This window comes from Chionomys nivalis, chromosome 9 (assembly GCF_950005125.1).
Source record: "Chionomys nivalis chromosome 9, mChiNiv1.1, whole genome shotgun sequence".
In the NCBI taxonomy this organism is placed as follows: domain Eukaryota; kingdom Metazoa; phylum Chordata; class Mammalia; order Rodentia; family Cricetidae; genus Chionomys; species Chionomys nivalis.
In genome coordinates this window covers 21,109,126-21,133,473 of record NC_080094.1, presented here as the reverse complement: position 1 = coordinate 21,133,473, position 24,348 = coordinate 21,109,126, and the positions used below count along the sequence as shown (strand labels likewise).

General features: G+C 41.3%; 1 protein-coding gene across 4 annotated transcripts in view; it reads right to left on the bottom strand.

The window, feature by feature from the left end:
* Ndrg3 (NDRG family member 3) overlaps positions 1-24,348 on the bottom strand; it is a 68,169-nt gene that overhangs the window by 27,421 nt on the left and 16,400 nt on the right. For 2 of the 4 annotated variants that reach the window (XM_057780804.1, XM_057780806.1), the window contains exons 2-3: positions 20,810-20,910; positions 7,467-7,502 (exon numbers count right to left, since the gene is read on the bottom strand). In XM_057780804.1, the coding sequence (XP_057636787.1) occupies positions 7,467-7,502; positions 20,810-20,866 (93 nt within the window). In that variant the 5' untranslated portion in view covers positions 20,867-20,910. The remainder of the gene's footprint in view (positions 1-7,466; positions 7,503-20,809; positions 20,911-24,348) is intronic. The other 2 variants (XM_057780805.1, XM_057780807.1) reach the window with 1 other exon arrangement.

The window sequence follows — 24,348 nt, the reverse complement described above, 5'->3', positions numbered from 1 at the left end:
AAATTTTTTCTTAGCACTGTGGCTCTGGGATGTAGGGTTTTAAAAACTTGGTAGCCATAATACATGTGATGTGATACGACCTGTTGGAGGAATAAACCCTCCACTTACAGAGCGTACAGGCACGTAGTGATTTGTGATTTTTGTTTGTTTTTGACTTTTCCAGTAAGTTCCTCCTACCTTGTCTCTCACTTGCCACCAACTTAATTCTTTCTTGGTAACAAGACATTGTCCAAGCGACCTCATCTGCAGAGGTTCAAAACCATTTGAACACCTTTGAAGAAGTGATCGCATACACTGATTGGCACTGTAGTAATAATATCTAGTCCTCAAATGGGTCCTTTGCAGAGTTACTGCAATTAAACAGGCAACATGAAATTATTCAATCCTTGGTAAAGCCTGGATTAACATACACCATTATCAGCTTCTTCTACAGAAATGATATATCCTGCCAGACAAGAGTTTCTTCCTGTCCACTAATATTTACTGAGTGCTGGGATTAAAGGCATGGATCACCAGCACCCTGCTGGCTGAATTTTCTTAAGTTGCTCTTGGTTATCATGAAAAAACTATTACTTTCCTTACAGCAGGGTTGTACACGTACAGAGAAGAGATGGCATTTGTTTAAACTATTGCTCCAACTTTCTAAGTAGTCACATGGGAGAGAAGAATCAAGAAGCACCAAATAGATAGAGGGACAGTGAGGGGCTTGTCACTGTCATCACACAGCATCAGTTCTGACCACGTCACCTCGAGACACCCCTCCTTCACTATTCCACATCTACATTATAACTTCTGTTTGCCTCAGAGGACCTGAATAGCAATGGAACCACTTGTGACAAGAATCAAGAGCAATAGCACACATTTAATTAATTTTCACAGTTGAAAAAGATCTGCATGAGCTAGAGTTGATTGGTAAAGAAAAAAGAAGAAATCTGCTGTTTAGACATAAGTTGTGAATTTGGTTAATGATTCTGAGGTGATTTCCTGAGGTTTTCATCACAGATTCTTTAAAAGATTTTTCTCAGGCAAAACCAAGACCCAAAGGAAACCCTGGTTATGGCTCAGCTTACCCTAGGACACAGCTGTTCTAGTGGAGAGCATTAATAACTTAGCACCAATAACTGCATTTAGTGACTATGTTGGTCTGACATTTGTTCTGCTCTTCAAGGATATCTAAGAAGCTGTCCTGGTTAGTTTTTTAACCAACCTGAGTTCCTTGGGAATGGGAACCTCAACTGAGAAAATGGCTCCAAGAGATTGCCTGTAGGCAAGACTATAGGGCAATTTCTTGATTAACGATTGATGTGGAAGGGCTCTGCCACTATGGCTGGTGTCTTCTCTGGGTTGTACAAGACAGTAGTCTGAGGCAGCCATGGGCAGCAAGTCATTAAGCTGTGTTCTTACACGGCCTCTGCTTCAGTTCCTGCCTCCAGGTTTATATCTTGAGTTTCTATGTTGGCTTCTCCTGATGATGGACTATAAGATGTAAGATGAAATAAACCTTTCCCTCCCCAAGTTGCTCTTGGTCATGTCCTTTATCACAGTAATAGAAAACAAACTAAGACAGAAGCCTCAGGCAAACTGGGCCATTTTTGACTTCTCAACTTCTCACATCACAGTTCCTATGCTTCAGGTCTTCTTGTTCGTGCGTGTGTGTGTGTGTGTGTGTGGTGTGGTGTGTGTGTGGTGTGGTGTATGTGGGTGTGTGTGGTGTGTGTGTGTTGGAAACTGAAGATTGGACCTAGGGTCTTGTATATGCTAGGCAATCACTCTACCACTAAACTATATCCCTAGTCAGTTTTTCTTTATAACACAGAAATTCCATATATCCAAAACTAGTGACAATCGTATGACCATAACAAACACCTGCCATCATTCTACTTCTATCAGATCACAACAAACGTTATATTTTACAGTGCCAGAAGATATTAAAGCTTCACTCGAAATATCAGGACTTTTAGGGAAGCTATTTTTTATGCAAGATGAGTTACTTTTGGCAGCAACAGAAGGAAAAAATCAAAACCACTGTATTTCTACATTGGTAAAATAAGGTTTTTATTATCATTCAGATACATTAAAAAAGAAAGTATTTTATATGGAAGGCTCCAAAGACTGGCAAGCTGTAACACAACAGTACAGGACTTCATAATAAAAAAAAAAAAAGAAGGGACATAGCTTTTTGTGGCTGATTTTCAGGGCTGAGGACCCAGGGCCTCACACATGTCAGGCAAGAGCTCTACCACTGAGTTATAGCAGCAGCTCCAATATAAAATAATAATAACTGCTGGGTGGTGGTGGCACACACCTTTAATCCCAGCACTCAGGAGGCAGAGGTAGGCGGATCTCTGTGAGTTTGAGACCAGCCTGGTCTACAAGAGCTAGTTCCAGGACAGGCTCCAAAACCACAGAGAAACCCTGTCTCGAAAAACAAAACAAAACAAAAATAAATAAATAAATAAATAAATAAATAAATAAATAACAATAGTAGTAGATGTTGTTCTGGGGATGCGAGTATTGCACAGTGCACTTGTGGAAACTAAAGGTCAACATTAAGGAGTCAATTCTCTCCTTCTAGCTTTTTTTTTTTTAAGATTTATTTATTATGTATACAACATTCTGCCTCAATGTACGTCCACACGCCAGAGGAGGGCGCCAGATCTCAGTACAGATGGTTGTGAGCCACCATGTGGTTGCTGGGAACTCAGGACCTCTGGAAGAACAGCCAGTGCTCTTAACCTCTGAGCCATCTCTCCAGCCCCCTCCTTCTAGCTTTCTGAGGCAGGGTTTCTCTTGCTGTTTTTGCCATACTGTACACTCTAGGCAAGCTAGACTGTGAGCTTCTAGATTATCCTGTCTTGATGTAGGAGTGATGGGATTATAGATACATACCATCGCATCTGGACTTTCTTTCTAAAATTTTTATTATATTTGCATATATATACTTTTATGTGTAAATAAATTTAGATTTATGCATTTATGGGGTGGGAGCAGGCATGCCATGGCACACACATGCAAGCTGGAAAACACCTGTAAGAGTTTGGTCTCTCCTGCTGTCCTGTGGGTTCTGGGAATTGAACTCAGGTTGCCAGCCTTGACAGTAAGCATCTTTATCTGCTAAATCATTTTTCTGGCTGCTTATGGCTTTTTTAAAAAATGGGTTTTAACCTGGGCAGTGGTGGCATACGCCTTTCATCCCAGCACTCGGGAGGCAGAGGCAGGTGGATCTCTGTGAGTTCGAGGCCAGCCTGGTCTACAAGAGCTAGTTCCAGGACAGGCTCCAAAGCTACAGAGGAACCCTGTCTCGGGGGTGGGGAGGTGGGTGAACTCAAGTTATCAGGCAGTAAGCACCTTTCCCCACTGAACCATCTCACTGGCCCCTCGCTAGCGTATTATTGTGTGGGTCTTGCGTACCACAAAATACATTCAAAGGTCAGAGGACAGCTTTGTGGTGCTGGTCTCTCCCTGTACCTTATGCAGGTTCCAGAGATTGAACTCAGGCTATCAGGCTTATGTTGCAAGTGGCTTTGCACACTGGGCCATTTTACTGGCTCCTGCTAGACTATTTTTAAGCCTTAATATTTGTGGTGGTTTGAAAGAAAATGGCTCCCAAAGGGAGTGGCACTATTAAGAGGTGTGGCCTTAATAGAAGAAGTGTGTTACTTTGGAGGTGGGCTTTGAGGTTTCATATATGCTCAAGCTACTACCAGTGAGACAGGTCTCTTCCTGTTGCCTGAAAGTCAGGAAATAGGACACTCAGCTACTTCTCCAGCACCATGTTTGCCTGCACACCACCATATCCCACCATGATAATAATGGACTAAACCTATGCAAATGTAAGCCACCCTGACTAAATGTTCTTCTTTTATAAGAGTTGCCCTGGTCATGGTGTCTCTTCATAGCAAAAGAAACCCTAAGACAGAAGTTGGTACCAGGAGGGAGTTATAATTGTGAAAAGCCTAACCATACTTTAGTTTGAAGGAATTTGGACTTTGGGAGTTTGGGTTGGGAAGCAGTGGAATGCTTCAAGCACTGCTTCATGGGTTATACCAGTAGGAACATGGAAGACAGTGGTGCTAAGAGTGATTTGAACTGTTGGGGGCTGCTCAAGAGGTTTCAGAGGAGAAGAATTTTAGTATGTTGCCTAGAAATCGTTCTTGTGATATTTTGGTGAAGAATGTGATTGCTTTTTGCCCTTGCTGGAGGCGAAAGTTAAGAGTTTTGGATTAATTTCTTGGCAGAGAAAATCTCAAAACAGTCTAGTCCTAGGATAGACTCTGTTGTGCAGTTACCAGTGTGAACTCCAATGAAGACATATAATGAAAAGGAGCAAGGAAAAATATTTGAGGGGAGAGGGAACACCAGGAGGTGGAATGGAGCTAAATCCTGTATTCAAGCAGATAAACAGATTAAGAAATAGAATAAAGGGAGTGATGACCTCAGGGCAAAATCTCACCCAGCTAAATTTCCATCTTGTGAAAAGCTTAGAGCCTGGTTTGGTGGTGCGCACCTTTAAACCCAGTGCTGGGAAGGCAGAGGCTGGTGGATCTCTGAGTTGGAGGACAACCTGGTCTACAGATCCATTTTAGGACAGCCAAACTTATGCAGGGAAGGACAGAAAGCTGTTGAAGATGTAATTGAATGAGAAGGTCATGTTCCAATCCCAACAAGTACCAGAAGTTGGCAGCTTCGGCTACATGGTTCTGGCTTTAGAGTCAAGGATAGAAGAAAGGTATTATGAAACTTTCCTTCACGACTAAGAAAAGCAGCTGAGGCCAAATGTGTGGAGGCCTAGAGAGGCCATTGCATCAATCTGTGAAGTTGAAGCCTGAATTGTCTTGGAGACGTTGGAGATGCCGGAGTCATGGGATATGTGCCAAGGAAAGCTGCTACAAGGGGGTAGAACCAGCCCAAGAGAGAGAAGTGTGTTACAGTTAACAAAGCTGAACAGAGCTGAAGATCTGAAGAGTGTGAGACATGGAGATGCAGAGTTTGGAGTTTGCCCAGCTGGTTTTCAGTCTTGCTTTGGCCCAGTATTTCCTCACTATGCTCTCTTCCCTACATTTTGGAATGGTAATGTATATCCTGTGCCATTACATATTGGAAGTATATGACCTGCTTTTTGATTTTGATTTAACAGGAGATCACAGTTAAGAGACAACATGAATCTCAGAAGAGACTTTGATCTTTAGAATTTAAGTAAGTTTGAGACTGTCGTAGACTATGGGGACTTTTGAAGTTGGACTGAATGCATTTTTTGCATTATGATATGGCTTCAAGTATTTGGGCGCCAGGAATGTGGTAGTTTGAAAGAAAATAGTTCCCAAAGGGAGTGGCACTATTAGGAGATACTGTCTTATTGGAGTAGGTGTGGCCTTGTTGGAGGAAGTATATCACTGTGGAGAAGGGCCTTGAGATCTTATATTTGCTCAAGCTACTTCCAGTGAGACAGGCCACTTTCTGTTGCCCGCAAGTCAAGATGTAGGGCACTCAGATACTTCTCCAGCACTATGTTTGCCCCATAAAAATAATAGACTAAATCTCTGCAAATGTAAGCCACCCCAATTAAATTTTCTTCCTTTATAAGAGTTGCCCTGGGCATGGTGTCTCTTCACAGCAATAGAAATCCTAAGACAATCTTAAAATTAATTACACTTAAATTTATATTTATACTTACATATGAAAACAGTAGTTGCCAAGAATGAGCAAGGCCCTGGGTTCCATCCCCAGCTCTGGGGTAAAGGAGTGCTCGTGCACACACATGCACATGTGCGCGCACACACATACGCATGCAAGCATACACACACAAACACACAAGTAAAACAGAAGAATAGATGGTTTAAATTTACCAACTTTGGTATCTGATGAAGGCAAGTGCTTCCATGCTTTCAGATAGGAGTGTACACATACTATTTCTGAAATGCATTGCACTGAGTCCCCCATCACTCTTTCTCAATGATATCCTTCTAGGTAAATTATATCAAAAACAATCAACTCTAACTAACTAAGCTAGAACCCAAACCATAACTAAAGTCAGATTAAATAAAAATCTAAACTCAATTTTGACTGACCCTATTGTCACAAAGTATCAAAAGTTATGAAGACTTTTTGAATTTGAGTAAAAATGATGCCCTTGCACACTAGGCTGGTTCTATCATACACACAAAGAACCAGCTGGAACCAGGACTCAAGAACAGTGCTACCAACCTTCCCTTGCACAGCAAGCCTCATCTAACCTGCCAAATAACCTCAGCTTTAAGGACAAGTTGTTAGTTCTGGACTTACCTGAGGAAAAACAACTAATGGATTTAGGAGGAGCCAATTTTTCAGTGCCATTTACTCTATGTCCTCACCCAGAAAAGAGGAACAAGATCACATTTGTCTAATAGATACTCCATCCTAGGAGACCAATAATTATGACAGACCTGATTTCCTGATGTAAAAGTTATGTTTTTTTTTTTTTAAATTTCCCCATACAAGGGCTGAATAGACTGTTTTTTTTTCCTTTTGACGTTAATGCTATAAAGGCTGTACTTAACATAAAGTATGTATTGGAAATAACTCTTTGTTGATGGATATGCAGGATGGCTGAGTACAGGAAAGAAGGAGTACGGTTTGAAGTGCCATCCTTGCTGCTAGTATCCTCTGAGTTGACTTCATGTTGTTGCGATAGCAACAAATCCCAGAGTGAGACAGCCATGCTGTGTGGGCTTATCAGGTTCCCTATATATCCATGTGTGTTCCTTTCTTAGATTGCTTTCCAGGCTAGTTAACAGATAAAGTAGGTGGACAGGAATGGCTGGCTCATTTTCTTGGTTTTCAAATTGGCAATAGTAGATTATGAAGAACAGTACCATGTAGGAAAATACTGAGTCAGGATAAATTTTGCATTTCCATACAAAATAAAGCCAAGAAAAATTTTCATTTTGTATTAATAATAATTTGCTTTTTGATTTAGGTAACAATTTTGCTATTATGATGACTCTTCTCCAAACTGTCCATCACCTATTTTATCTGCAGCCTGGTGACAATCTTCCATCACCAGTGACAAGTGAGGTCTCTGACATTATTTGAGAAAAGATCTCAGTCACAAAGAGACAGCTCAACCAAGTAACCTACAGTTATTAGGCAGGTTCCTAGAAGGCACTTTTTGAACATGGTAGCAAATCATTTTAAATAAACTTGATCCAATGACTAAAAGAACACTAGTGAGTCACAATTAGTATGATGAGCACACTTCTAGCTAGGTGTGATGGCTCATGCCTGTAAACCCAGAACTTGGGAGGCTGAAGCAGGAGGCACTGTCATGAGTTCAAGGCCAGCCTCAGCTACAGTCCCTGCTTCAACAAAAGAAAACAAAATACAAACAACAACAATACAAGATCTACGTCTCTAAGACCACAGGCACAGGGAGGGAGGCATTGTAGGGACCCTGTACAGAGCCTCTTTGGTGCTTGTACAGTCCTTACCTGGCAGTCAAAGTCCTGGAAGTTTCGTGTGCCATTCTGTCAATGGAAGGCAGAAAACACAGTCAGTTTCCCCAAATGTGCAGTAAATTTAGCTCACAGTGAAAGCAGTGCACGTGCAGACTCCTGGCTCTCACAAACTAAAATGATTCTCACTGAAAGGCTTTGGAGAGAGGGTGGGTGTTTGCGATGCTACTGTAGGCTCCATTTTCAGAGGTGAGATTAACATGAGTTAAGGCCTAGCTATCCAGCAAATGCTGTTGTATTGTGCCGTATGTGGAAAGAAAGCAGTAAGGACGCATAGAAAGAGGGTGATACATGAACCACAGTCCAAAGCTCATCCTCAACACACATGGGAAGTACCTCAAAGAAAAGGCAGTGGAGGCCAAGTGACAGTGGTGGAGAATAGAAAAAAGGTTCCCAGATCTAGAATGGCAAGGCCAAGAAATGAAGATTTCAAATCTAAGCTTAGTTAGATTTCTTCTTTAAGAAAAGCAATGTTGGGAAGATGGCTCACCAGTTAAGAAAGCATACTGCACCAGGCATGCCTTTAATCCTAGTACTTGGGAGGCAGAGGCAAGTGGACCTCTGAGTTTGAGACCAGCCTAATCTATAGAGCGAGTTTCAGAACAGCTAGGGCTACACAAAGAAACCCTGTCTCAAAAAACCAAAAGAATGCATACTGCTCTTGCAGAGGACATGAATTCAGTTCTGGCACTCATGTGGGACAGCTTACAACTACCTGTAACTCCAGCTCTAGGGACTCCAAAAACCCTGGCCTCTGCAGGCACCCCACACTTGTGCACATATCCACACACATGCATATGAATAGAAATAAACCTTAATTAAAAAAGAAAAGCAATGGCAATGTTGGGGGTTGGAGAGATGCCGCAGCTGTTAAGAGCACCTGCTGTCTTGCAGAAGATCCAGGTTAGGTAGCTCACAACCACCTATAACTCCATTTCCAAGAGATTCAAAGCCTTCTGGCTTCTGTGGGCATTGCACATATATAGACAGGCTCACACACATAGACATAAATAAAAATCAATGAAATTTTTCTAAAAAGCAATGTTACTGGAGGAAAAAAATGAAACAGTTTTTTAATATGCTAACATATTATATCTTATGAAATTGCTGATAAGAAAAAAAAGAGGAAAAAAATCACTGGATCATTTAAAAAGTACAACATACCTAAAAGCTCCAAATGAAATTCACCAAGTTCCTAAAAGGGGATTATATGACAGTAATGCTCTAGGGAACCAATGGAATGATTCAGAGCATGTCTGCAGTGTTTAAACTGCCAAAGTTGGAAGAGTACAACACAAGAGTACAAAAAGGGGAACAGGATGTAGTTAGAAAAAAAGAAAAACCCTTCTGATTTGATTTGTCATAATGTATACAAGCCCCTCCCTGAAAAGCCCCATTAGCTAGTTATATAATAGTACATGTATTCATCCCCTAACAGCTTCCAGAAGGTGTGGAGCTGCAAATAAGAGCCTTTCTCAACACTGCCTTTCCAATACCCAACTGCTCAAGAAGCCCATCTTAGGAATAGTTCTTCTCTGAGCCAGAGGCACAGCTCGACACAAGAGCACTGCCTTAGTATGTTCAAGGCCCTGGGTTTGATTCCCAGCACTAGAAAATACCATTCTTCCTGATCCCACCACTTCCTAACTGGCAAGACAGAACAGAGGTTGAGGCATAGCCTATGGGTACACATACCAAAAGAAACAAACTACCCTGTCCAGGAGAGGAGCTAGTAGAACCAGCTGGGGTAATCTGGATCAGTGCAATCCAATATGATAGCCATCAGTCACATGAACAATTCAAGTTGTGCATGCATATATGTAACCTTTTTTTTTGCATCATTTTAAATTTTGTTTTGTGAAACAGGAACTCTATGTAGTCCAGGCTTGCCTTGAGTGCTGTGCCTCTTACCTCCTGAGTGCTGAGAATACAGGTGTGTGGAATACACCTTGCTATTAGATTTTAAGTTATTTATTTATTCATTTATTCATTCATTCATTTATTCATTCATTCATTCATTCATTTATTTATTTATTTATTTTATTTTTTTTTTTGTTTTTGTTTTTCGAGACAGGGTTTCTCTGTGGTTTTGGAGCCTGTCCTGGAACTAGCTCTTCTAGACCAGGCTGGTCTCGAACTCACAGAGATCCGCCTGCCTCTGCCTCCCAAGTGCTGGGATTAAAGGCGTGCGCCACCACCGCCCGGCTAAGTTATTTATTTTTTAAAAAATCAAGTTTCTCAGCTGCATTAGCCATATCTAGCGCCCATGTTACTGGGCAGCACATATACACAACACTTCCACTATTGCAGAAATGCCTGTATGATGCTGTCTGATGACCTTTTGAACGAATCAGGTTCTAGATAAATAGCCTTGGGTTTTCTAAGATGTACACAGTAAAGCCACAACAGATCAACAACCACTGAGAAAGTACAGATGCCACAAATAACAAACAAGGACAGAGAACCAATGCTAGTCTGGGCGTCATTCTTGACTCAAAACTGAAGAAATAATTTTAAAATCTGATACAGTTACAGCATGGAAAGACAGTGATGATACCATAGATGAGATGGGAGAGCACATTCCAAGGAAGGCAGCTGCTATAAGCAAAAAGACATCATAGAGTTGTATGCCTCCTACTAGTCCCACAAGATGCAGATAAGAACTTCTTCAGAGAAGCCACTGCATTTAATTTCCAGTAAGACTATGAAAGACCAAAGGAAGAGTCCTCGTACAGACTAAAGTAGATGGTTTCAGTAAGACATAAGTGACCAGCAAGTGAGTTCTTTGATTTATACAGTAAGCAAGACAATTTTTAAAAAAATTAAGCCAGGTTCATGCCTATTGTCCTATTCTTTAGAGACTGAGGCAGGATTTCTGAAAGTTCAAGGCCAGTTTGAACTACACTGTGAGACCTATCCAAGCCTGATTACACTATAAGGCTTTGCCTCAAAACAAACAAAAACAAAAACACCCAAAATAAAGATTAAAAGTAAAATACCAAACAAAAACCACCACCTATCTCTGCATAGAGATTATGAGTGATTGTAATTTCCTTAATGTTTTTCTACCATAAGCATGTGTTTTCCTTTCATAATTTACCAAACAAAAAGGATTTGCACAAAAAAGGTAGGTTTAAAGATGGGTCATATTAGGGCTTCAGTCCTACAGTGTTCCTAGAGGTTCCTTTAGGGATTATTTAAAAAGATTAAAGGAAAATCACTGTAATCTGACTAGATTCTCTGAGAGCCGCCGTCACTGGGTAGTGACTTCAGTGTCCTTGTGATTACATGATAGCAACCACAAGGTATTTTGTGAGGTATAAGCCTCTGGGATGAGCACAAGAAAAATAACCAAAGCGGAAGCAGGCAATCCCTCCCAGAAATGCCATCTACCTTGTTTGTTGAGGAGTTTGCAAAAATCTTAATCAAATGTACAAACTAGACTCCCAGGAAAAAAGGGTACTAATAATAAATTTTTCATTTATTTATTTATTTGTGTGTGTGTGTAAGAGAGAGAGAGAGAGAGAGATGCAAGATGATCTTTGTACAGTGCTCTGAGCTTCATATGTGGGTCAGTATAAAGTTGTTTGCACTACATATCAAAGCTCTGTGTTCTAACGTCAGCACCACAAAAAAACCTAAACAACAAGCAGTAAGAAAATCATAAATTTAAAGCAAGTAATTCCCCCAACTGAGTAAGGAGAAAGCAACTAAGAACTGGTCAAAGAAAGAGGGACAGTATGTATAAATAAAACAACTTGGAAGGGAGCAACAGTAATCACTAGAGAGAAGATACCTGCATCTTTCCAATATTATATCATATCGAGAAATGTAAAAAAAGGGGGCCAGAGAGCTGACTCAGCGGTTGAGAGCACTGGCTATTCTTCCAAAGGTCCTGGTTCCTAACACACACTTGGTGGCTCACGACCATCTCTAACACTTGTTCCTGGAGATCTGACAACCTCTTCCGACCTCTGCAGGCACCAGGCATGTATATGATACTCATATATACATGCATGCAGGCAAAACAAGTATAAGAAGTTGTGAGAGGCAGAAGGCAATGGCCACAATGTAAAGAAAAATGAGCTATTAAGACCTTGAAAGCAATACCCAAAAGTGACCCAGGGAATCACCAGTTCTGTGAGTTTGTAGCAGGGAGGGGGCCTATGTCTGACTCACCATCTATTCTTGGTCCTGACACCCAGCAAGTGCAAGACTGTCATACTGAAGAGGTTATGAACACCCCAAATAGGGAATACCAAAGAGGGAAGGAACTGAAGTGGGGATAGAAAGTTGTTACAACAACAAAATTTTTTGGAAATAAATTGATCTAAAAAACAAAAGTACACAAAAATGGACTCCCAAGTGTGGTGGCATACCCATAATCCACCTTCTATGAGTCACAAAGGTAGGACAATTACAAATTTCAGGCCAGCCTAGGCAACTTAGAAGACTTTTTTTTCCTCAGAATAAAAATTTTCTAAAAGGGACCATGGCTGGAGATGTAGCTCTGTGATACCAAGCTTGAGTAACACACCAAAAGCCCTTGGATCCATCCTTAGGGGCAAAAAACTAAACAACAAAAAACCTTCCAGAGAGAAGAAAAACAAGACATCTCTCCTAAAAAAAAAAATCCTCCCAACAGAAAGCAAAATGAAAATGGGTTCAAATAAGCCCCTCCCCAAATACCTAATAACTCATGTGTCTTTAACTGAGTAAGATAAACAATTAACATAAGTTAATAATCAGTGTTGTTTCAAAGCTTAGCAATAGGATCTTGCTATATAGCTTAGGCTGGCCTCAAATTTATGATTCTTTTGCTTTAGCCTCCAGCAAAGCATTTTTTGAGGAGAAATATGTTCAAGCTGATAATCCAAAATAAGAATGAAAATTCTAGGGGGGCTGGAGAGATGGCTCAGTGGTTAAAAGCATTGACTGTTCTTCCAGAGGACCCGGGTTCAATTCCCAGTACCTACAGGGCAGCTCACAACTGTCTGAAGATCCAGTTGCAGGGGATCTGACACCTTCATACCAATGCACATAAAAAATAAAGTTAGATAAACCATAAAAAATATTAAAAAAAGAATGAAAATTCTATATGTATGTATTTTAAGCATCTATATCAATCATTATTTCCCAAAACAATAACAGACTTCCTAGATAAATCCACAGAGTATAGATGCTACAACAAGACTGTCTTCTGGTTTTTTTTTTTGTTTTGTTTTGTTTTGTTTTGTTTTGTTTTTTTGAGACAGGGTTTCTCTGTGGTTTTGGAGCCTGTCCTGGAACTAGCTCTTGTAGACCAGGCTGGTCTCGAACTCACAGAGATCCGCCTGCCTCTGCCTCCCGAGTGCTGGGATTAAAGGCGTGCGCCACCACCGCCCGGCTAAGACTGTCTTCTGTAATCAAGTACTGCCTGTCAACTTTGAAACTGACACCTACACTACACACTATTATGCTAATGTTATAGGTCACAGACTCCTGTATTAAAAATTCCTTTGGCACTCTGATAGGCTATGGCTATGGCTTGGGCTCACCTCACAATCTCCTGTTTCTTGAAATGGGTTGACAGTCACCCAGTCTGTTCTGGTGGCATTAATACCTGCTTGGGAACCCACTCCCTGCCCCAGTCTCTTTCACGTCATTTCTGATAACAGCTGTGACAATTGCCTCAGCATACGAAGATATACACCCTCTCGTTCACACCACAATAGCATCTCAGAATATTTTCTGATGAAAATGTGATTTTTAACTGCAGACTTCAGGTGGGACAATGTTAGAGACTGAATCCAGGGCCTTATACATACAAGATGTGGGATGTGGGATCTACTATCAAGCTACCCCTACACACTTTTTTGTTTTGTTTTGTTTTGTTTTGGTCAGAGCACACTTTATCTCCTGGTTCCCAAAAACTCAGACTAGACAGTGATCATGTCCTCACTGGCTCACTGGCCAGGGCCAACAGTGACAGAAGCAGGGGCATCCCTAAACCCTCCTCTACTGATTTCCATGTTGTCTCTTATTTCCCTGAGCCAGATTCTAGGGCCTCATTTTTCCTGGAATTTTTTTCATGATCTCAGATTCTAAGCAAGCGACACTACCCACAATGAGGTTTGACCATCATAAGTAAATATTGCAGGCTCACCTGGGGATGTTGGAACTCAGGTACTGCTTGCCCTATTACACTCACTGTAACTACTTTTCCAGCCCCTTCCTGACATGACACTCCAGCTACCCAGCCTTTTACCAGTAATCCACCAAGTAGGCCAGACCCTCTGGAAACATTTATTAAAATTTAAAAATGTAATTTTATTATTGTACGTGTGCGTATTGTTGGAGGAGGAGGAACCTGTGTACCATTGCATGCACGTGGAGGTCAGAGGACAAAGGGCAGTTGGTTCTCTCCTTTCACCTTTACATAGGTTTTAGGGATCTAATTCAGGTCATCAGGCTTACACAACATGTCCTGCTAAGGCTGAGCCTCCTAAGCTTCTATCCCACACCCCACTCTGCACACAACCTTTATAAAAGTGACCCTGACATAAACTCCTCTATTTCAACTCTCCTAGAGCTTACAAATATGTTGCTCCCAGGGGCTGGGCTAGAGAGATGGCTCAGCAGTTAAGAGTGCTGGCTGCTTTTCCAGAGTTCCAGGTTCAGTTCCTAATACCCACATGGCAGTTCACAAGTATCTCTAACTACAGTTCCAGGGGGATCCAATGCCATCTTCTGGTCTCTGTGGGCATCAGGCACACAAGTGGTGCATAGACATACATGCAGGCAAAACAATCATGTCAATAAAAAATAATTTTTAAAAAGTTGATCCCAGAGTTCTCCCTCTTATAATTCTTACATCCTCCCCTTTCCCTTCGCTTACACACCTGGCCATTAGTAGAAAAACAAACCTTTAAACCTTAAACTACAGTATTAGTATGTGTTATTTCACAATTTATTATAATAACCAAAGCAAAACAAATAGTTTGCTTCCATTCATTCCCTTGGGTATTTACTCCCCTTCCCGATATACCATAAACCGTCCAGAAGACAGCTGTGGCTTCCTGTTTGCTTTTTGTTTTTGTTTTCAGACCTGGCTTCTGGCTTTTACCAGGTTCTATAGTATCTAAAGCAAATAGGCAGACTAGAAGACAGCGAGAATGAAGTAGGAGACCTGCTGGGTGAGGTGACGCAACAACTAACAAGCAGCAGCAGCAGATGGCAGGAAAAGCATCGGACCCCCAAATGAAGATCAAAGTTAAAAGTTAAAGGTTCTAGACTGAGCTCTAATATTTTAATAGATACTGACTTTGGACAAGGTATACACCTCATCTGTAAAACAGGTGATTATTTAGCAAGAACCTAGGAGAATAATATAATAATTTGTTGTTTGGTTGGTTGGGACTCTCTTCATAGACCTGGATGTCCTGGAGCTCACTACGTGGACCAGGCTGAATCCACAGAGACCCACTTGCCTCTGCCTCCCAAGTACTGGGATTAAAGGTGTGCACCACTCTGCCCGGTTGGAGAATAATAAAATATTTGTAAAAATACTCTGAAAACAGCTAAACATTTTTTGAGACAGTCTTATGTAGCCCTATGTGGTGATAATTTGTGCTATAAAAAATAAAGCGTGCCTGAGGATCAGAGTGTGGAGTGAGCCACTAATTAGCCACAGAGTTCAGGTAATGGTGGCACACACCTTTAATCCCAGCACTTGGGAGGCAGAGGAAGAAGGATCTCTGTGAGTTCAAGGACATCCTGGGCTACACTAGATTGATCCAGTCTAAAAGAGAAACAGGGCCAAATGGTGGTGGCTCAGACCTTTAACCCCAGTAGTTGGAAGTCACAGGCCTTTAATCCCTGCACTAGGGAGATGAGACAGGAAAGGATATGGCTGGGTGGAGAGAGGAATATAAGGCAAGAGGAGACATGAGCTCAGAGCATTCATTCTGAGGATTCATGGAGAGAGGATCGTGACCACTTTGGTCTGAGAATTCGGTACAGGTAAAAGATCTCTCTAGTGGCTGGCTCCTTTACTTTCTGATCTTTCAACTTTCACCCCGATATCTGACTCTGGGTTTTTATTGTTAAGACCAGTTAGATTTGCACTACAGTTCTGGCCAGCCTGGAACTCGCTATGCAACCCAGAGTAACCTTGGATTCTTGACAACCTTCTTGACTCTGCCTCCCAAGCACTAGGATCTCAGAGGTATGCTACTATGCCTGGGTTTTCTTTTTTTTTTTAAGACAGGATCTTGTTATGTATTCTAGGACTTGGTGTTCTCTTATCTCAGCTTTCTATGCACTGGTATTATATAGTCTGTACCACCACATTTATAATGCTATTTGAGAAAAAAACCCCAAACACTCATATATCTATACAATTCTGTTATGGTGGTTAGCTCTATTCATCACTGGAACCAAAATAAACATGGCAAATCCACCCACTTCTTGACAATTCCGAGCTATAGACAAAATTACAGGCATACTAAAATAAAATGGAAGAACACCATGAGTGATGAGACAAGTTAACAAAAGCGTCTCTTAAAATATATGGAAAATGCTTCCTTATGGTCACCCAGGTCACGCTTCTCTACAGTAGGGTTGGTCTGCATTCTCTTTAGTTTCCTGAAGCATGAAAGGGTTTAGAAAATTATAAAGAAAAAGATGGGGTAAAATAATATACATCTCTAGGTTGCTCCTTAAAGGGACAAGAGAAATCACACAAAGTCTACATGGTTACAACAGTGGGCAGAACATTTCAAAACATGAAAGACTTGGGTTTCAGTCCCAGCTCTACCGCTTACTGACTTGGCAAGCTGGCCTGTCAATCAGATTACTTTTATTTGCTAAGTGAAGATTAATACTACTTCAAAGGGATAATCTGAGCACTAAGAGAGAATGTATGTAAAGCACTTGGCACATAAAAAGTACTTCATAAAAAATAAAATCTGGACAGGTCATACCCCACAAAAAATGAAGAAAAGGAGTAAGGGAAGAAAGAAAAGAAGAGAGGGAAGGAAGTCAAAGCAACAACAAAACCGTCTATGAGATCTACCCATTTAAACCCAGGGGCTTTCTCTTAATGCCAGTAATTGTCTGTTATCCAAGGACTTTTCATCCCAGAAGATATTTAGCAATATCTGGAGACTTTTTAGTTGCCACCACTAGAGGAGAGGTAGTAGCATCTAGAGGATACAGGCCAAAGTTACTATTAAACATTCTACAATGCACAGAATAGTGTCCCAAAGAATATCTAGTCTAGAACAACATCCGTGCCAATACGAAGAAATCCTGCAAGCATTATTTGGAACTCAATCTAGAGAGCTACTTCCTTTCTTAGCATTAGTTTTCTTGGCAATATGGAAACACATTTATCTGTACTCTCTACCTCACCAAGCTACCTAGAGCATCAAAAAAATGATGGGAATGGATAAGAGGCATTTCCTCATCATTTTCTTTTACATCATACACAAAAGTACCAATTTACTGACCTAAGCTGGCATTGTTCAAATACTAGGGGATACTTGCGATCAGTGAAGATAGGAGGATATGAGGTAGGGCCCTTTGGGGATGCCACTGTTCAAAGGGAACTCTGGTCTACTCAGTCTGGACATGGGACTTCCATGAATAGTAAATGGGGCACAAACATGTCTCAGGGAGAGGAAGATGCAAGATGTAATGTGGGAAGTGGATGGGAACAGAACAAGCATATCAAAGAGGAACTGACAGATGTTAGGGAGTAAGACTTTGCTTGGTGTCGGTCTATCTGGGTCACAATAAAATAACACAGATAGGAAGACTTACAACAACAGAAGTTAGTTCTTCACAGTTCCCGAAGCTGCAAAGTTTCACTATTTTTTTGTTTTTGTTTTTTAAATATTTATTTATTTGTTTGTTTGTTATGTATACAATATTCTATCTGTGTGTATGCCTGCAAGTCAGAAGAGGGCACCAGACCTTATTACAGATGGTTGTGAGTCACCATGTGGTTGCTGGGAATTGACCTTTGGAAGAGCAGGCAATACTCTTAACCGCTGAGCCATCTTTCCAGCCCCAGCTGCAAAGTTTCAGATGGAGATTGTGGCTCAGTTCAGTTTCTGATGAGGGCTCTTACTGCTTCACAGTTAACTGCTTTCTCACTATGCCTCATCTGGTAACAGGGAGAGGCCACCAATCCTATCAGATTAGGCTCTGTGCTTCTGCCCTTACTGAACTTCAATCACTCCTGTAAAGGTCTGTCTTAGTTTTGTACTGTTGCTATAATAAAAAACCTAACAGAAGCAGCTTAGGAAAGAATGGTTTTGTTTTAGCTCACAAACTGGGTTGTTCATTATAACTGGGATGTCAAGGTGGAAGGAACCTGAAGTAGCAGCTCACAGCTGGTTAAGAGCAGAGAAAGTGTGAGAACTTACATGCTTGCAGTGCTCGGCTTGCTTTCTCCTTTTTCACATAGTCCAGGACTCAAACCCAGAGACTGTGCTGCTTACTTCTAGGCTGTCTTCCCACACTGTTTAGTATAATCAAAACAATCCCCCACAGTTATGCCCACAGGCCAACCTAGTTTAGATAATCAATCCCCCATTGCCTTCCCAGGTAATTATATATCACATCAAGCTAACAATTAAAACAAATTAGCACAGGCCTCCTTTCCAAAAGTCACATGTGGTGGGGATTTGAAGTTTCTGTGTGTAAAGTTGGGGGCAACACAGTTCACTCTGTAATGTTAAGACACACATCAGACTCAGCTGAAGCATTCTGTGACCTTAGAGAGGCTCAGACATTAATCCAGGGATTTTCTTTCTTTTTTTGCAAATTATGTGTATGTGCCTTTGTGGGAGTATGTGCATGAACATACAGGTGTTCATGGAGGCCAGAAAAGGGCATCGGATCTACTGGAGCTGGAGCTATAGGCAGTTGTGAGCTGCCCAACCTGGATGCTAGGAACCCAACTCATATCCTCTGCAAGAGCAATATACATTCTTTACCGCTGAGCCATCTGTTCAGCCCCAACTCAGTGCTTTTCTATAGACATAGCCACCACCCCTTTCCTTCTTCAGCTGCCCTGTCTGTGATATACACAGACCATTAACTTCTGTATTTACATGCCTCCTCAGTAATCTTGTGGTTTTTTAGGGCCAGGGAGGGGCATTTACTTGTGTCTCAGTCTTCAAGTATCTGAAGTCAATCAGGTCATGTGCTTCTAACACTGGCAAATCAAAATCAATTGTAGTCCAATCTCAATCTTGGGAGCTTTTTAAAATGTTGAACAGACAAGACATGGCATAAATGAGAATCCAGAGTTCAGACCAGTCTGAATTACATAGTGAGACCCTGTCTCAAAACAATACCTAAGATGGTGGGGGTAAGTAGCTTAGGATGAAAACTTGTACAAGCATGTACTAAACTATATCCCAGACAAGTCCAGTGAGGTACCAGAAAGGAGGGATGACTCAGGATCAATGATTTTTACATCTCCACAGGTAATCCCAACAAGAAGCCAAAGCTGACACCTACTGACCACAGTCTCTACCCCTCAGACTGGTCTGGAGTGGTATCCGGGACCTTCATTTTCAAACAGTCCCTTACCTGATTCTGACGGTTAGCAAGGCTGAGGCAGGTTATTTAATTACTGAAGCCAAATGCTCTGCTTCCCCCTGCCCTGAGAATATTCATTTCTATAGCCAGACATGAGCTTTACAGCTGTAGATTTTAGCTCCTTCCTCCTCTTCACAGCACAATATTTTAGGTACAATCCTCCATATACATAGAAAGATGGTATTTAATGGATAGAGATTTCTGTAAGCATGTTGGGGGGTGTGCAGCAGAAGTCAAGAGGGTGTTAAAAAATACAGACTGCCAAAGAAGAGAATACAAAGTCTAGTGAAAGTCAAAAGAAGGGCATGACAGACAGAAGAAGTCACAGGGATGAGTACAGGACTGGCAGGATGCGATATAATTCAGTAAAAATATAAGTCAGCAGAGCTAGACGTTATAAAGGGTTTTCCTTCGGACAGAGAAAGATAATTAGCATCAACATCTTTTGGTGCTCTTACCCTTTCCTACCTATCCACTCTATCCATACACTCTCTCAATTCTTTCCTCTAAAGACGTTATGGACACACACCAAGCTATAAAGTAACTTAACAGACTAGGACAATAAACCAAAAGAATAGTGTAGGAAAGAGTTTCTGATGTGTACACTAAACAGGGTGGGGCAAGAGAGATCTGCTTGTCTTAATGTTCGATTCCTCACATCATGACTTGCATTTGCTGAGTCCTAGTGGCTGTCAACTATGCCATTCATCATGAAATTCTCTAATGCTAAGATAAAAATGAGGTATACTCTGCCGGGCAATGGTAGTGCACACCTTTAATCCCAGTACTAAGGAGGCTGGGGCAGGTGGATCTCTGTTGGGAGCTGTGAACCCCCAGATCCTGAATTTCTTGTAAACAACTTGTTTTCCTCTACTTGGAGACAGCTTGCAGCTGCTCTGAGCACAAGACCCTCAGGAGTTCCTGATGGCAAGGGAGTGGTTTCTGGTGGGTTAGGCTGGGGCGTGGCTATCAGTTAAGGATCCTTATATAAACTCTCCCTGGACACAATAAGGGTGGCATTTCTGTTTCCTGTGCAAGGATGACCTGTGTCTCTCTCTGTCTGTGAGTCTTTGTGTGTTTCAATCTCCAGCCCCTTGCCCGGTTCACGAACTGTATGGTAGCGCATGGAGCGCAGATGGGCGTGGTGTGCCGCAGATCTCTGAGTTTGAGGCCAACCTAGCCCATACAGTGAGTTCCAGGACAGCCAGGGCTAACAGAGAAACCCTATATCAAACAACTAACACCTTTGTCACCAAAAAAATGAGATATACTACTGATATCTATCCCTGATGAAAATGGTGATACTGATCAAAAGGTCACATTGTAGACTCAACAAACTTTTGAGAGAGCATTGCAGCCTGTATCTATCACTAGCCATGCATGTTAAAATCTCCTTATAGAAACTAAAAGTCAAAGCATTTGGATCCCAAATCAATTTCCACCTTCAGACTTTCTACTTAAATTAGACATATTATTTTTTCCCTTTCAGATCTCTATAAAGTAGAAAAACTTCAAAAAAAATGACTGAATATTCCCATGGAAAAGAAAAGAAAAAGTGAGGGAGACATCAAAGAGTAGGAGACATCAAAGAAATGAGTTTTTACAAATATTCCCACCATTAAAAATCAAGCTAAGTGTTCTACTTAGTATTCTGATGATATAAGATATTAATAGCAGAAGAAAACCATCTGTATATATTTTAGCTAAAGTAAAACAGTCTTTACCTTATCGTTTAGAAGTGGTTTGATCTCTGTGAGTTGAACATCCTGAAGTTCATCCATGAGGATGGCTCGGGTAGATATGTCTCAGGAATGAACCAGTAACTCTGAAACAGAAGAGAAAGAAGAGAAGACAGATTCTCAAGCTGGTGTTGAAAACATAACGTTATCCATTCAGATGCTGGAATTTGCTCTATGTATATCATGAACTGCACAGGGTGCAGCAAATACACAGGGAGGCAGAAAGACTTTCAAACGGCCCATGTTATTCTTCCCTTTCCACAGCTTCCCATCCCCCTCCCTCATCCGGAGTATGAGTAGGATCTGTTTCTTGCTTTTGACTAACACAATGAGGGAAATGTAACAGAAGGTAATGCACATGAATACTTTCAGGAGTTACATTACAAAATATCTTAACATCTGTCTTGCTGAAAGACACTCTGCCCTGTTAGCTTTGTTGAGCCAGTTGACATGTTATAATATGGCCATGTGGCAGGGAGCTAAGGGTGGTTTCTTAAGCTAGCAAAAAGGGAAAAAAGGACAGAAAACAACTAAGACCTTAGGATCAGTATCTCCACAAGAAACTGAATACTGCCAAGGACCACATGATTCTGGAAACAGATTCTTCCCCAGTGGAGACTCAGCTGAAAGGTAAACCAAACTGACAACTTGTTTGCAGCCTTACAAAGGATCCATGAAGTCTTGAGATAACAAAGGTGTGTTGCTTTAGGTTACTAAATCTGCAGTGTATTTTAATGAAGAAACAACAAATATCCTTTTTACTCATTCAATATAAATCTTTGTTCCTAAAGATGGGTAAGAGAACAATATCCTTAAACTATGCTCTGGAAGTAACAATGTGGAGAATGGGTTAAGGAAGGTAACAACTCAAAGTTAATGATGTAGAATAGGACTCTATTACTAATGACAATGGCAATGAACAAACAACTTTTTTTCTGAGGAATCTAAGTATGGATAGGAAGATAGTTACTGACCTCTGAGATGACCTTCTATGAGTCCCAATATCCCTGATTCTTGATATTCACACCTACTTATATCCCACTCAAATAAATCAGGAATGACTTACATTACTAGTAGAAAATATGAAAACTGCCAGGCGGTGATGGTGCACACCTGTAATCTCAGCACTTGGGAGGCAGAGGTAGGCAGATCTCTGAGTTCAAGGCCAGTCTGGTCTACAAGAGCTAGTTCTAGGACAGCTAGGGCTGTTAAACAGAGAAACCCTGTCTTGAAACACAAAAAACAAAAAACCCAAAACGAAACATAAAAACCCAAAACAAAGGACATAAGAGAAGTAATAAAATGTGACTTTTTAGAATTTGATTACATGGGCATTATAGTTTCTGCAAATGTTGAGCTTCTGTTGCCAAGGAAGAAAACCAGTATATTGTGAGGGCACACACAGACCTCTGGAGGTACATGTGGAGGAGATTAGCACACCAGTACCAACCTGCTGGCCATTGTGAGTGATCTTGCAAATAAATCTCAAAGCTCCCGTCAAGAATTTAGATGTCTAAGTCATAGAAACATCTGACAGCAACCACATGAGACATTGGCCAGAACCACTCTGCCAAGTCTGTTTCTGTGTTCCTGGCCCACAGAAACTATAAAAGATTATAAATAATTTTGTTTTGAATTGACATGTTATATAGCAACAGGTAACTAGTAAAGAGAGAACAGACTGTGGAGTTCAAAGAAAGGAAGCTGGCTAGAGGGAGGTAAGGTAGCTAGCCAGAAAGCTTTCCTTCGCCCCACCATTCAGTCATGGATGGACTGCAAACACTGGATACTGCAGGCACAGGATTCTCATTGACTTCAAAGCTCCAGATTTTCTTCCTTCTGTCTTATCCCTGGACCCATCAAGTCAGGAAAAATGTTGATTCAGTAAGTTTGGGATGTAGATACTCAACACCACTTAGTGGGGACCTATTGTGCAAAACACTGGGAAAGATCAGAAGAGAACGAGAGCAGAGATGACAATGGTCTATAAATTGATAAATAACAATAAGAGACAGAGTTCCAAGTGGAAGCAATTGCTTCTAATTGGTGAGAATTAAGAAGGCCTCAGACCCATGATGGAATTAGATCTGATTAAACCCACTGTGAACTAAAATCAGACAAATGATTGACTACCGCTCTGCTACTAAACATCCCAGCTTAGCAATGCAGTACACTGTAGTGTATCTGCTGCTGTTCCCCATGCTCACATGACTGGTGCTGAGGTTTGCTGCCTCTGCCTAGCTTGATAAGAGCCCAAGGGACAGACAAAAACTCAAAGCTCAGAAGGTGTAGCCACTTTTCTAGCACAATGTGTCCCTGGGTTTAATCTCCAGCTCTGAAAAAAAAAATTGCCTGAGATTTTATCAATTTGTGTTTATTAATCATACAATAATCTGTGGTTGCCTTTCACTTGGACTTTATATGATCATTCAGACCAAGTGAAAATAATAGAATAATGAAAAGATACTTTACGTATAGGTCTTCCATCTAGAGATAAACATTTCACCACCACTAGCAAGGCAGAGAAAGGAGAACTGAAAGTTTGGCACCATCCTAGGCTTCACAGGAAGGACCTGTCTCAAAATAAACACCAATTTTAATTTGTTCCCATGATGTTCTTTTTTTCCCATGTAAAACGGTGATTTCCTGACATTGTGTTTTCCATGTTACCTGCTTTATTTCCTAGTTCAATTCACTCACAAGAAAGCACAGAGTGGGTCTGTCAGGGAGCCTCAGGTCCAAAACCAAGACATCCACTTACTGCTCCCCTGCATTTTCTGTTTATTTTCCAAGGCAGGGTTTCATATAGTCCAGGCTAGCCCCAAACTTTTTTTTTGGGGGGGGGGATTTTTTCAAGACAGGGTTTCTCCGTAGCTTTTGGTTCCTGTCCTGGAACTAGCTCTTCTAGACCAGGCTGGCCTCGAACTCACAGAGATCCGCCTGCCTCTGCCTCCCGAGTGCTGGGATTACAGGCATGCGCCAACACCGCCTGACTTTTCCCAAACTTGTTAAGTACCTGAGACTGTCTTTGAACTACTCATCATCCTGCTTCTAAGTGGTGGGACTACAGGCAAGTATCATCATGCCTGGCCATCTCCTGCTTCTACAGTAAGAGAAAATGAGATGTCTGTGCCAGTATACACTATAAACTACAGAAGACTGTCCCCCTAGCTGGGCAGACTAAGGAAGGAATGCTGGAGCTGTTCCAGGGTTATTTAGAAATTGGCAAGAAGACAGGAGCATTTACCTTCCATATATGACGGGACCTAGTACATTCTTTTTTCCTCAGTTCCTGCCATCTTGAGCCTTTGCCAGTGAGCAGTTTTATAATATCTATAAGACTAAGATCACATGGTGGAAAACTCCATCTCCAGATCCCTCCGCTGCACAGACTGGCTCCCTCCTGGGGATCTGTGGCCCGCAGCTCTGGGATCTGCTGCCAGGTCCCATCCTGGCACAAAAAGGTACTGATATTTTCAAAAGACTGGGAAAGACTTCATAAGCTACAGTAGGCAACAAATGTT